The 12,626-nt window shown below is 42.0% G+C and overlaps 1 protein-coding gene across 1 annotated transcript in view; it reads right to left on the bottom strand.

The window, feature by feature from the left end:
* Positions 1 to 9,662, bottom strand: part of psmd12 (proteasome 26S subunit, non-ATPase 12) — a 28,124-nt gene extending 18,462 nt beyond the window's left edge. Inside the window, exons 1-2 of the mRNA XM_078401432.1 lie at positions 9,398 to 9,662; positions 1,100 to 1,159 (exon numbers count right to left, since the gene is read on the bottom strand). Coding sequence (XP_078257558.1) covers positions 1,100 to 1,159; positions 9,398 to 9,502 — 165 coding nt within the window. The 5' untranslated portion in view covers positions 9,503 to 9,662. The remainder of the gene's footprint in view (positions 1 to 1,099; positions 1,160 to 9,397) is intronic.
* Positions 9,663 to 12,626: the final 2,964 nt, after the last annotated feature.

Genomic DNA, 12,626 nt, shown 5'->3' with positions numbered 1-12,626 from the left:
TGTTATTTTTCTTAATCCTGAGAATACCAATTTCTCAAGACTAGAAATGTTTTAAGTTTTACTTTTTTTAAAGAATCAGAATTTTCATGTTTCGCAAACTGAAGTGAGATAGATGGTGCCAGAAAACATGCTTTAATGGTGTAGACTGAGAGGTAAACACTCCACATGGTCTTCAATTTAATTCTTCCAATGGTGCAATGGGATCTCTCACGATTACTGAAAGATAGATCTGGTCTAATCATGTACCAGCATACTGTAATCTCTTGGCAACTAGCACGATGTAATGAAATGTGCATAACAAATTGAAATTAATTATATAAATGGTTTCAGGTTTAGGGAGTAGAACATGCCCCGTGGTCTTATTCAGAGGAAAGAGTGCCGAATGTAAATCTGAAAAGTGGTAAGAAAATACTCTCTGCCTTGCCTTTGCCTGCCATTCAAGGGACAGACCTTTGGAGAACAATATTGCAAACATTTCCAAAGAGATTACAATGTAGGAACCTTAAATGGTTCATGAGTGATAAGAATAGAATTACGCCATTCAGCCATCAAGCATACTCTGCCATTCAATCATGACTGATCTATCTTTCCCTCTTAACCTCATCCTCCTGCCTTCTCCCTGTAATCCGACACCCGTGCTAATCAAGAATCTATCTATGTCTGCCTTAAGAATATCCATTAACGGTCTCCATAGCCCTCTGTGGCAACAAATTCCACAGATTCACCGCCCTCTGACTAAAGAAATTCCTCCTCATCTTCCTGAAGAAATGTCCTTAAATTCTGAGGCTATGACCTCTGGTCCTAGACTCTCCCACTAGTGGAAACATTCTCTCCACATCCACTCTATCCAGGCCTGGTGCTCAATAAATTATTTCCGTGGACGCTTATTGCGACCACTCTGAAAATCTGCTGGTTAAAAAAGATTCAGAACATATTCCATTTGTTTAATTCCATATTTCTGCTTGAATCAAACTGAAACACGCAATTTAAGCACGGTTATGTGATGGGATGATCACAATTCAATGGATTCATTTTACCTTTCCAAATGTCTTGTATTAAGTTGATTTTAATTTCACATAGTGATTTAACTTGCACTTACTGTTCGAGTCTGCTTTTCCAATGACAGAAGATTATCAATAGCTTCCTGCAGTCTTCCATCCTAAATTAGAACAGAATGATTACTACAGAAACATTTTGCAAATAACAAAAATCGATTAAAATACATTTTCATTTCCATTCCATAAGCAGTTCTCTTTTCAAAGTAGACATGGATATTTATTTCATAACACAACATAATCTCTCCGCCTTCCCACATGCAGACATAGTGAATACTCATGACTAAAAAAATTGATTAAAATATATTTTCCTTTCTATTGCATAAGCAGTTCTCTTTTCAAAGTAGACATGGATATTTACTTCAGAACACAACATAATCTCTCCTCCTTCCCACATGCAGACATAGTGAATACTCATGACCAACCTTTGAATGGAGAAAAGGGGAAGAATCCATAGATATTGCTAAGGATTCTCTGTCTAGCAGATGAGGTTGTTAGTGGAAGGGAACTGGTTGGGTCTTTGCTCAAGAAAGGAATGGAGGACTCCAAGGCTTTCCTGATTAGGATGGAGCTGTACAGAGACTGGACATCCAAGGTAAAGTCAAGGCAGCTGGGACCAATCAATTGGAAATTATTGAAATGGAAGAGGTGTCCTAGATTAGGCAGGAAGGGAATCGACAAGTGAAGACAGAATGGAGTCCAGATTGAAAGGAACAAGTTCAGTGGAGCAAGAGCAAGCAGAAAGAAGGTACCTAGCAGGGCAGACCTGTGGATCTTAGCTAAGAGATAAACGTAGACGGTGCTGGTTTGGGCACTGTGAAGTTGAATGCCATGAAGAAGACATGTGATGAGATGTATAACAGTTTGGGAAATATTGGCCTGCTATTAGTCAGTATGGATATGGTTCAGAGGAAGGTATGAGGAAGTGTCAGAAAGCTGGCGCCTGGCCTCTGCAAGATACCGTGTGCCAGAGTACAATGGCAGTCCACTCCCCCACCCCACAATGCCTCCTCCATGTTTAAAGCTGTTTATTGATGTTCTAGCTCATGAATGTGGAGATGACTAAAAATACAGATTACGGGAGTGCCTAAGATGATCAACCCAAGAGTGAAGGCCACAATATGATATGAATGTACTTTCTCAATACAAACTGAGAAACAATGTAACATAATACTTATTCAATGCTCAAAAGTTTAAGAGTACACAGTGCAAAACACACACCATGTGGTTTCTCCAATCTCAAGTTCAATAACCAATGCTTTCATCTTGTAAGGAAATTTGAAGTAATATGAAAATAGATAATGTACTACCTAAAACAACAGACCAGTATGCTTACACTTTGGGAATATCTAGATGCCTTCCTTACAGTTTACAGGAAATGCTATGTCTTTAATAATTACATTGATACAATTTCAATGTAGGGTATCTTCATTCGTAAGCAGGAAAAGCAGACTGCTAATTTGGCACGTGCATTATATTGAAAAGAGCAAACCTGATAGGAACATTGCGAATGAATTCTGCTAGAATGCCTTATTTATATAAAAATGCGATACTCTTGTATGCCGCTTCTTCATGATTGTTAAACTATCGATAAATAGTTTTCCATTCGTACAAAACCACAGCCTATTAACGTAATGACATTTGACTGAATTTTAAAATGTGTTCTTGATTTTATTTCACAATATTGTTGAACTGAACTCTCACAATATAAAATGGACATGACTGAGAAAATCCCACACACCAAGCATGCTCCAGCCTCTCTGTAGTTAGTAACAAAATCATACTGTTAATGTTTCTCTTCACTAGTTCTGAAGGATCCCAGACTTGAAATGCTAATTGTTTCTTATTTCACAGATGCTGTCTGACCTGCATGTTTTCCGCATTTCTTTTTTTTTACTATTTCAGATTTTCACCATCTGCAGTTTTAATATTTTTCTTCTGCTGCTGTCAATACTGCGTCTGTCTCTCCCATTCTTCTCTACTTCCCCTCCCTCTTCAAACCTCTACCTCTTTCACAAACGATCTTCAAAGTTGGGTCCTGTTTTTAGTTTCATCATCATTTACATTCTGTATCAGCAGATGTCCTGCAGTATTGGTTATGCTCGTGTCTCGGCAGTAACCCATGTCTAATAACATGGAAAACTGCTGCACCAAGCTCTAGCTTATGTTCTTGGAGGGGGGGGGGGGGTCAACTGCATAGATACGAGAGAGTTTTCTTTTTCTTATCCAGACATCTAATTAAAATGAACATTGGAGTGGTTTATATTCAGTGATTCTGAAACTAAGATCAGGCCTTGCTTTAATTTCTTTTTGCATTTAGGTGTTTGACATATTCTTTGTTTCTGACTCCTGAAAGCTTCTGCAGTTTGATGAAAGTTTAGAGATGCAGGATGAAAACGGACTCTTCGTTCCACCATGTCCATGCTGTCATTGATCACCCATTCACCCTTGTTCTGTTTTCTCACTTTCACTTTTGGGGCAATTTGAACTCAACACAAGATAGTTAGATGAAATGGATGTAGAAATAATGGACAATGGAGTACAAATGTGATTGAGCTTGTTTACTTCCATCAAGGAGCAAACAATGACACAGCCTGTTTCCATGTTATTATATCCACAAATTTCCTTTTTGATAAGATGCCAAATCAAAGGTAATCAAAAAAAAAACTGCTGATATACAAAAAAACACAGTGGAATGGATAAAAGATCACCTGGCAAACAAGAAACAGAAAGACCTTTACCTGCTTGGCAAAATGAAATGATGAGTGTGCCAGGGGTCTTGTTCAAATTTATACAAATGACTGAGATGAACGCACCAAACTAATGGTCGCTAAATTTGCTGATGACACAAAGTTGAAAAGTAAGTTGTGAAGAGGACGCAAAGGCTACAAAATCTAAACAGATGAAGTGAATGGGTGAAGGCCTAACAATCTGGATATATAGTGAAAAAAATTAGAAATGTGGCAGGAGACATAAAAACTATTTACTTAATTGGAGCACTGAGATGCAGAGGGCTCTGGTGTCTAAATGCAGGATTTACAAAGGGCTTCTGTTGTACGGGTACAACAAAGATTTAAGAAAGCTAACCAGAATGTTACTGTTTATTGCTACAAGAACTGAATACAAAGTGGAGAGGTTATGCTTCAATTATACAGAGCATTCTGAGGTACTTTTTACAGTATAGATCACAGAAATCAAGGATAGATGTGAAGACACTGTAAATAGGTCAGAAAAGGTGTCATCGACCTGGAATAGGCAGGCATCATTACGAAGAAATAGGAGGTATACAATTTAGATGCATAAGAGGGACTTTAATTAAACGTTTAACATATTGGTGGGGTTTCACAAGGTGAATGTCAGAGGAATTTCCTTGTGGGAGAATCTAGAACAGAGATCACTCATTTAAGGCAGAGAGGAAGTGAAATTCCTCTCAGAACGTTTTGAGTTCTAGGAAGTCTCTTCCTCAAAGGGTGGTACAAGCAGAAACGTTTAATATTTTAATGCAGTGGTAGATATATTCTTGGTAAACAATGGGCTTCAAAGCTACTGGGGTAGAATGAGGTGCAGAATACTGTTAGAATCTAATCTCCAACAGGTACATGGATAGGACAAGTTTGGAGGGATATGGACCAAACACATGCAGGTGGGACTAATGTAGCTGTGACATGTTGGCCGGTGTGGGCAAGTTGTGCCAAAGAACCTGTTTTCACACTGTATCACTCTATGACCCATGATCTTATGAAATGCACGATGGAACAGACTTCTGTCTTTCTATTTATTTAATGAATCATAGATCAGACAGCATGGGAACAGGCTCTTTGGTCCGATCCATCGGGGCCTTCCATCGCCCGGCGCGGCCGCGGGACTTAACATCGCTGGCGCGGCTCGGCCGCGGGACGTTTCAGTGCCCGGTGCGGCTCGGCCGCGGGGCCTTCCATCCCCTTGCGGGGGGTTGTGCGTGTCGGTCGCCTCGGTAGGGGTCGAGCTGCCTGTCCGTGGGTGCGGGGGGAAGAGAGTGGAAGTTTTGTTGCCTTCCATCACAGTGAGGGGGTGTTTGGAGTCACTGTGATGGATGTTTGTGTTGGGATCGTGTGTCCTGTGTTCTTTTCTTTTTTGCTGTGTTTTGTGACTGCTGAAATTTCGTTCGGTATTTATACCGAATGACAATAAAGTTCTGTTATACTGTTATACTGTTATCAAGATGGCCCATTTAAGCTGGTTCCATATTCCCGCATTTGGCCCATCACTGTAAACATTTCCTATCCATGCACTGTCAAAATATCTTTGTTCTATACGCTTTATACTATATGCTTTATATATATAGTACCTGCCTCAACCAACTCCTCTGCCATCCCATTCCATATCAGGACCACCCTCTGAGGGAAAAAGTCTCCCCTCAAGTTTCTGTTAAATCTTGCTGCTCTCACCTTATACCCATGTCCTCTGGTTCTCGATTCCCCTTACTGGGGTAAAGACTGAGCAGTCACCCTATCTATTCCCCTCATCATGCACAAAGCTATTAAATTGTAAATATCATATATTAGAGACAAAAACTTTGAGCAGAGGCTTATTCGGAGCTCTTCATATTCATGCAGTTTTAATAAGTTCTATTTTCCTGGGTATGGGGAATGGCACATTGTGTTTTTAAACACCTGGGACAAAAGAAACAGGTGTAAATGTTGACCAGTTGGCTCTGAGCCTGCACTGCCCATTCAATAAGAACACAGCTAATCCAGTCTTGGCCTCAACATCACTCTCCCACTCTCTCCATATCCATCCAATCCACAGGTCCATCTCTGCCCTTGAATGTGCTCAATGACCTGATCTCCACAGCTCTATAAGGTGGAGTACCTTCAGCAACAGATTGGTTCCACCAAGATACAGGACAGAACACCAAAGGAGATCCTTCTTCCCTGTGGCTATCAAACTGTACAACTCCTCCCCCTTCTGAATTGACTCTCTCTCTCTCTTTCCCCCCCCCACCCCCCCCCCCCCCCCCAATCTTTGCACATACCCAATCCTTTCCACTCGTCACTTTAATTTCATGTTTTATGTATTTTTGTTTTTATGACTTGGCAGATCAATTTCCCTCCTGGGATGAATAAAGTTCTATTGTATAGTTTTGTCTCGAGAAAGGCAACGATTCAGGATTCCCTGAGGCAAGAGATTCCTCCTCTCCTCATCTGTGTTCTTCTTCTTATCGTGTCTACACATGCTAGATATTGTGTTTCAGCCAAAACGGAACACAACTCTTAGCAATATCATTATTCTCTGCAAGATCCTCAGCTTTGCATTCGTGCACCAATAGAGGACATCTCAATAGGTGCTCCATAGTTTGTGGTTCAGTGCCACATATGCATATGACGTCTTCAGTGTCTATTTAACCCCACTTCTTGAGAGTCGCTTTACAACGACCAGTACCAGCTCTCAGTCTGTTGAGGCATTTCCATTCAGCCCAGCTTAATTCAGCCCAAGGAGGAAGTTCTTCTTTGGCACTTATGGACATGGATGTCGTTGATGGGAGATTGGCTAGTCTCTCTTCCCATAATGCAACTCTAGTACCTTCAGCTTCAGCATTTGGCTCAACTTCGTTGAGAAAGCTTTTCCTGGACTTTAGCCGACTCTTTGCGGGTTCATGGCCGAATAGGATCAATCTTCTTAGCATGGGCTGATCTTTCCCAGACTGGGCATGCATACTCTGCTGTTGAGTAGCAACGGGCCAAGGCAGTTGATTGTAGAGTGTCAGGAATTGTGCCCCATCGTGTTCCAGTAAGTTTGCTGACAATGTTGTTTCTTGCACAGACTTTAGCTTTTGTCTTCTCAACGTGGGTCTTGAAGGAGAGACAACGATCTAAGGTGACGCCTAGATATACGGGGCGATCGCAGTTTTCAAGAGGGGTATCAGACCAGGTGACGTTTAGTCGACATTGATGGATATGTGTGAAGTGGGCTCCTTCTTAATCAGAAACTAGTGGCAGCAGTAGCGCAACTGGCAGAGTTGCTGTCTAATGGCACCAAAAATCCAGGTTTGATCCTGACCCTGGGTGCTGACTGTGCAGTTTGCACATCCCTCTCGCTTCCCCTCCCCCCTGACGATATAGTTTTCCTCCAGATGCTCTTGTATCCTTCCACATTCCAAACACGTATTGGTTTGTAGGTTAATTGGTCTCTGTAAATTGCCCCTAGTATGTATTAGTGCGAATGGTGGTCGGTCAGCTTGGACTTGGTGGGGCTGCTGGCCTGTTTCCATGCTGTATCTCTAAACTAAACTACATCCTTGGCCAAGAATCCTTCAGTTAGGGAAAAAAAATCATCTCATCCCCTTAGTATCTTACACGATTTATTAAGAACACCTTTCATTCTTTTATCATCAAGTGAGTGCAGGCTCAACCTGCTCAAACTTTCGTCCAACATCAACCACTTCATCCCAGAATTAATCCAATGAACTTTCTCTATACTGTCTCCAATGCAAACACATCCTTTCAGTACAGCAATACAGTTAATAGAGTGATTGTGTCACAACCCCAATGACCTGGGTACAATTCTGAGCTCAGGTACTGTGTTGTGCAGTTTGCATTGTCACCCTGTTTTCCCTGGATTTTCTTCATGTGCTCCAGTTTCCACTCACACCCTAAAGATGTGTGGATTGATAACTTAATTGGACATTGTAAATTGCACTTTGCCTCACCATGTCCATGGTAGCTATCAAGGACCCAGCTGTACTAATTCCATTTACCAGCACTTAGAAACAGAATATAGGTGGAATAGGTCATTCGGCCCTTTGAGCCAGCACCGGCATTCAATAAGATCATGGCTGATCATCCAAAATCAGTAACCTGTTCCGGCTTTTCCCCCCATATCCCTTAGCCCTAAGAGCTAAATCTAACTCTCTCTTGAAAACATCCAGTGAATTGGCCTCCACTGCCTTCTGTGGCAGAGAATTCCACAGATTCACAACTCTGGGTGAAAAAGTTTTTCCTCATCTCAGTAGGTTCGCATTCTACTAAACCTTGGCGATTCAAGTACTCACCAAACCAGGACGGTGCAGGTGAATGGTAGAATCTGGTGCCAATTAATTAAAATGTAGGAAGAATAAATTGGAATTGTTGTAAATGCATGAGTCATAGAGCTATATAACATGGAAACACACCCGGCAGCATCTCTGGAGAGAAGGAATGGGTGACGTTTCGGGTCGTGACCCTTCTTCAGTCACCTATTCCTTCTCTCCAGAGATGCTGCCTGTCCCGCTGAGTTACTCCAGCATTTTGTGTCTACCTTTGATTTAAACCAGCATCTGCAATTCTTTCCTACGCATGGAAACAGGCCCAACAGCCTAGCTAGTTAATGATGATCAGAGTGGACTCGGTAGACCAAAGAGCCAGTTTGTGTGCTGTTCCAACTCCGTGACTATATGTCGACTAGAACTGTCCAAGTGAAATTTCATCAGCTTACTGGAAAGTTGCACCAAAGCCACCTGACTCGATACTCCTTCCAATAAAAGCCAACATTCTACGAATCTTCGTAATCATCTGCTATATTTGCTTGCTATTTTTTTGTGTTTTGAGCACCAGGACTTCTCAATCCCATTTTTGCACAACATTTTTGTAGTTTCACTCCATTCGAATAGTTAATTGTTCTTTTATTCTTCTTTCCAAAATGGATACGCTCATATTTTGCCCACTGCCAACTTCTTACCTCTATATGGTTTTGCGGGCTCTTTTGTTCACCTCACAACTTGCTCATCCACCTAGTTTTGTATTATCAGCAAATTTGGCTACTTTACACTCAGTTCCTACATCAAAATCAACAAGATTTATAAATAGTGAAGCTCCTGCACTGATCCTAATGGAACGCTAATAGTTACTCGATTTAATCCGAAAATAACCCATTCATTCTGTCTGCTATTTCTGATCTCCCCTATCCATGCCAACACGTTAAATCATCTGCCCTCATTTCTCATGCAGTAACCTTTTATGTGAAGGATCTCGATCCGAAACGTCACCCATTCCTTCTCTCCAGAGATGCTGCCTGACCCGCTGAGTTACTCCAACATTTTGTGTCTATCTATAAAATTAACAACTTGCATTTATTGGAAGAGCATTCACTGACGTTTTACACTTGTATCTGGGTTTCGGAAACACCCCGCACATATTTTTTAAAAACGGGTTATTTCTCCCATGTTCCTTATTTCCTGTCAAAGAAATACTTATCAAAATGCATTTAAAGCTGGTGTAATTGTGCAGCCAGCCCGAGGCCTGAGGCCTACTACCTCCGAAGGCCTAGTTGCCTCCGATCAGCGGAACCGCATGACTCAGTGACTAGTACAAATGACTGGCACTTACTTGGGCCATTTTCTCGCACTCTGGGAGCTGCTGGTCTACAGCAGAACTATAATCCATGTCCATTTTTACAATCTTGCCATCGGCTCGTTCAGTTCCGTCCGTCATTTTCACTGCGACTTTCTTTATCTCCCTTCCTAGCCGTTCTTTTGGGTTGTTTTTTTATTTCTCTCTCTTGAATGAGAAAGATCGGGACAGTCTCTCTGGCGCAGGAAGGCCCGGAGCCGCCGTAACCCAGTAACAGGCTGCCGTCGACGTCACACGGCAGCGCGGCCCGGAGTGACGAGTGACGCACGGACTGACGGAGGGAGGGGCTACGTTGAACGGCGCGGCGGGTATGGGCGTGCGTGCGCGCGCCTGTTGTCAGCGAGAGAGAGCACGAGCTCGCTCGTTGGCGAGCGTCGCGAGGACGGAGAGAGAGCGCGCCCATTCGCTCGCTGGTTTGGCGCTCGGCGCGTGGGTTGGCGCCCGCCCGCGAGGATGGAAGAGGAAGGGGGAGGGTCGGCCGGAGGCACCAATGGAAGGTGAGGCAGCCGGATCGGGGAGAAACGCCACTCTTTTTTTAATACATTAAGTGAGTCAGTACACTTCACTTCAACTTTCTCCGAGTTAAGTGGTTCTCGGCTCGTGGCAGTTGCCCACCTGTCAGCACCTCTCCGGGACATTGAAAGGGAGAAGCATCACCGTCAATGGAGCTGTTCCTTATTCCATAAAAGTGCGTGAAGTTAAATTTGCCTTCACAGGTTAAGAAATGTTTTATTGCACTTTAATATTAAAAGGGGACATAAACAATACACAATTCCACACTTGGCGAGGAGACAGTTTTATCTGACAAAAGGGTTTTGGGCTGCAAACTCCTGACCAGCTGGAGTTGTTTTCATGACGTCTTTGAGGACACATGGGATTCCAGATGGGTCGTGTTTTAAGCCGTTAATAATTATTTTAGGCACCAATGACTATGGTCTCCCTGGTGCAAATGATTAACATATTCAATGGGTTTAATGACTTTCACTCAACCTTGACTTTTCTTACAAAACAAAATAGTGTGGATGCTGGAAATACTCAGCAGGTCTGGCGGTCTCCGGAGAGAAAACCTTCATGAGTTAACGTTTCAGTTCAATGGTTTTTCATTGCTGACTTGTTCTTGTGTCTACGTGTGTTATTAATTATGTTGTGCTTACGCCAGCAATGTTTTTTTACTCACCCACGTTCTCCAGAGATTTGTCTGAGCGGCTGAATTACTCCAGCACGTTGTGCCTTTTTTGTTTATAAACCAGCATCTGCAGTTCCTTGTGCCAATATTTTACTGGTAGCTTATAGCAGAGCAGGACTTGGGACGAGGATTTCAACAGTGCTGATCGCTGTCTTACTATCTTTGCCACAAACATGATCACGCGATTGATTAATTGACGGTTCGGTGTCATAATTCCCAAAAGTCACACTGATTTGTTTTTCTCGGTATGAAGAAATCCATTTTTTTTAAATTACTCAATGAGACAAATGAATTATCCCTTTTATCTTTCAGTGTTCTTCATTAAAGTTGTTCCATGGCCTTGGTATAGATTTTCTTTTGCCTTGACGTGAGTCAGATATGAGTGGTATATTGTAAGCATATGAATGCACCGTACTTGCTGGAATCATATCATATCATATCATATATCTACAGCCGGAAACAGGCCTTTTCGGCCCTCCAAGTCCGTGCCGCCCAGTGATCCCACTATCCTACACCCACTAGGGACAATTTTTACATTTACCCAGCCAATTAACCTACATACCTGTACGTCTTTGAATATATTGTTAATGTCGAGTCACGTGCACTGCCTCAGTTCCTTCAAGTTCTAAAATGTCTCCATGTGAGTAAGTGCAAATGGGCCATCTTTCAAAAGCTTAACTAAAATGAAATTTATCATGGGCAGTTTGGAAGGTGCTGCTTCCTCAAAAAAAACACAGACAGCCTTGATCGTGATCAGTGTTGAGTTTGCACCTCTTTTTGTGACCATGTGAGTTTCCTTTGGATGTTCTGATTTCCTCCCACATCCCAAAGACATTTAAGTATGTTAATCAGCTGTTGTAAATTATCTCTTTAGTGAAGGTTAATGATAAAAAAGAATCAAAGGAGAATTGGTGGGTAGTGTAAAATAATAAATTACATTGAAATAAAGATAGAAAGAATGGGAGCAATGAGATTTCTCCCTGGGAGCAATGAGATTTCTCCCTGGGAGCAATGAGATTTCTCCCTGGGAGCTAACAATGGTTCAATTACCTCATTCTGTATTGTTATAACAATTGATACATCCACATTTATGTCTATGTGCATGTGGTAAGGAAAATAATAAATATCTGATTACTTCCCTGTCACACTGTTTGTGTTTTTGTCTTCAATTGTATAAAATTTTGCTTCAGCTGCATTTGGGGTATCGTGTGCATCTCTGGCTTTGGAGAAGGTTCAGAAGAGGTTTGCCAAGATGCTGGCTGAATTAGTGTATAAGGGAACAGAGGAGTTTGGACAAACTTAGATTGTTTTGTCTGGAACCAAAATAACTGATGTGGAAACTATTTGTACTAAAGGAAAAAAAACCTTCCATATTGACTCCAAATCTCATGAAGACCCTTGACATTGGGCCATATTCAGCAAGGAAACCTTTTGCTCAACACCACTCACTGGTATCCCTCAGTTGATGAAGTTGGACATCCACCTGTATCTCTCACTTTATCACTAAATTTAAGCAAAGGAATCAACTCTGATTCATTGACATGGGGAGCACTTCATTACCAGCACCAGTCATACCTAAAATGACTTGCTCACTGGTTTTGCACCATTATGAGATGATATACATGCTGAAGAACAGGAGAAACATGTTAAAAAGCATGTAGATTTTGTCTCTCTGAATCCCCCCCAGTAACCAACTGATGTAAGGCTCAGTTCCCAGACTCTCCCTTGCAGCCCTTGTGAAATAGAGGCACATCATTAACAACCCTCTAGATTTCTGGCACCTCACCTATCGATGATATCAACATTTCTGCCTGTGGTCTTACAAATTCTTCCCTAATTTACTGCAATATCCTAGGATACACCTGATCAGGGTATTTATGTAAGAAGGAACTGCAGATGCTGGTTTAAACCGAAGATAATCACAAAAAGCTGGAGTAACTCAGCGGGGCAGGTAGCATCTCTGGAGAGAAGGAATGGATGACGTTTCAGGTTGAGACCCATCTTCAGACTGAAAGTCAC

This window comes from Rhinoraja longicauda, chromosome 6 (assembly GCF_053455715.1).
Source record: "Rhinoraja longicauda isolate Sanriku21f chromosome 6, sRhiLon1.1, whole genome shotgun sequence".
Taxonomy (NCBI): Eukaryota; Metazoa; Chordata; class Chondrichthyes; order Rajiformes; family Arhynchobatidae; genus Rhinoraja; species Rhinoraja longicauda.
This window is presented reverse-complemented; position numbering and strand designations above follow the sequence as displayed.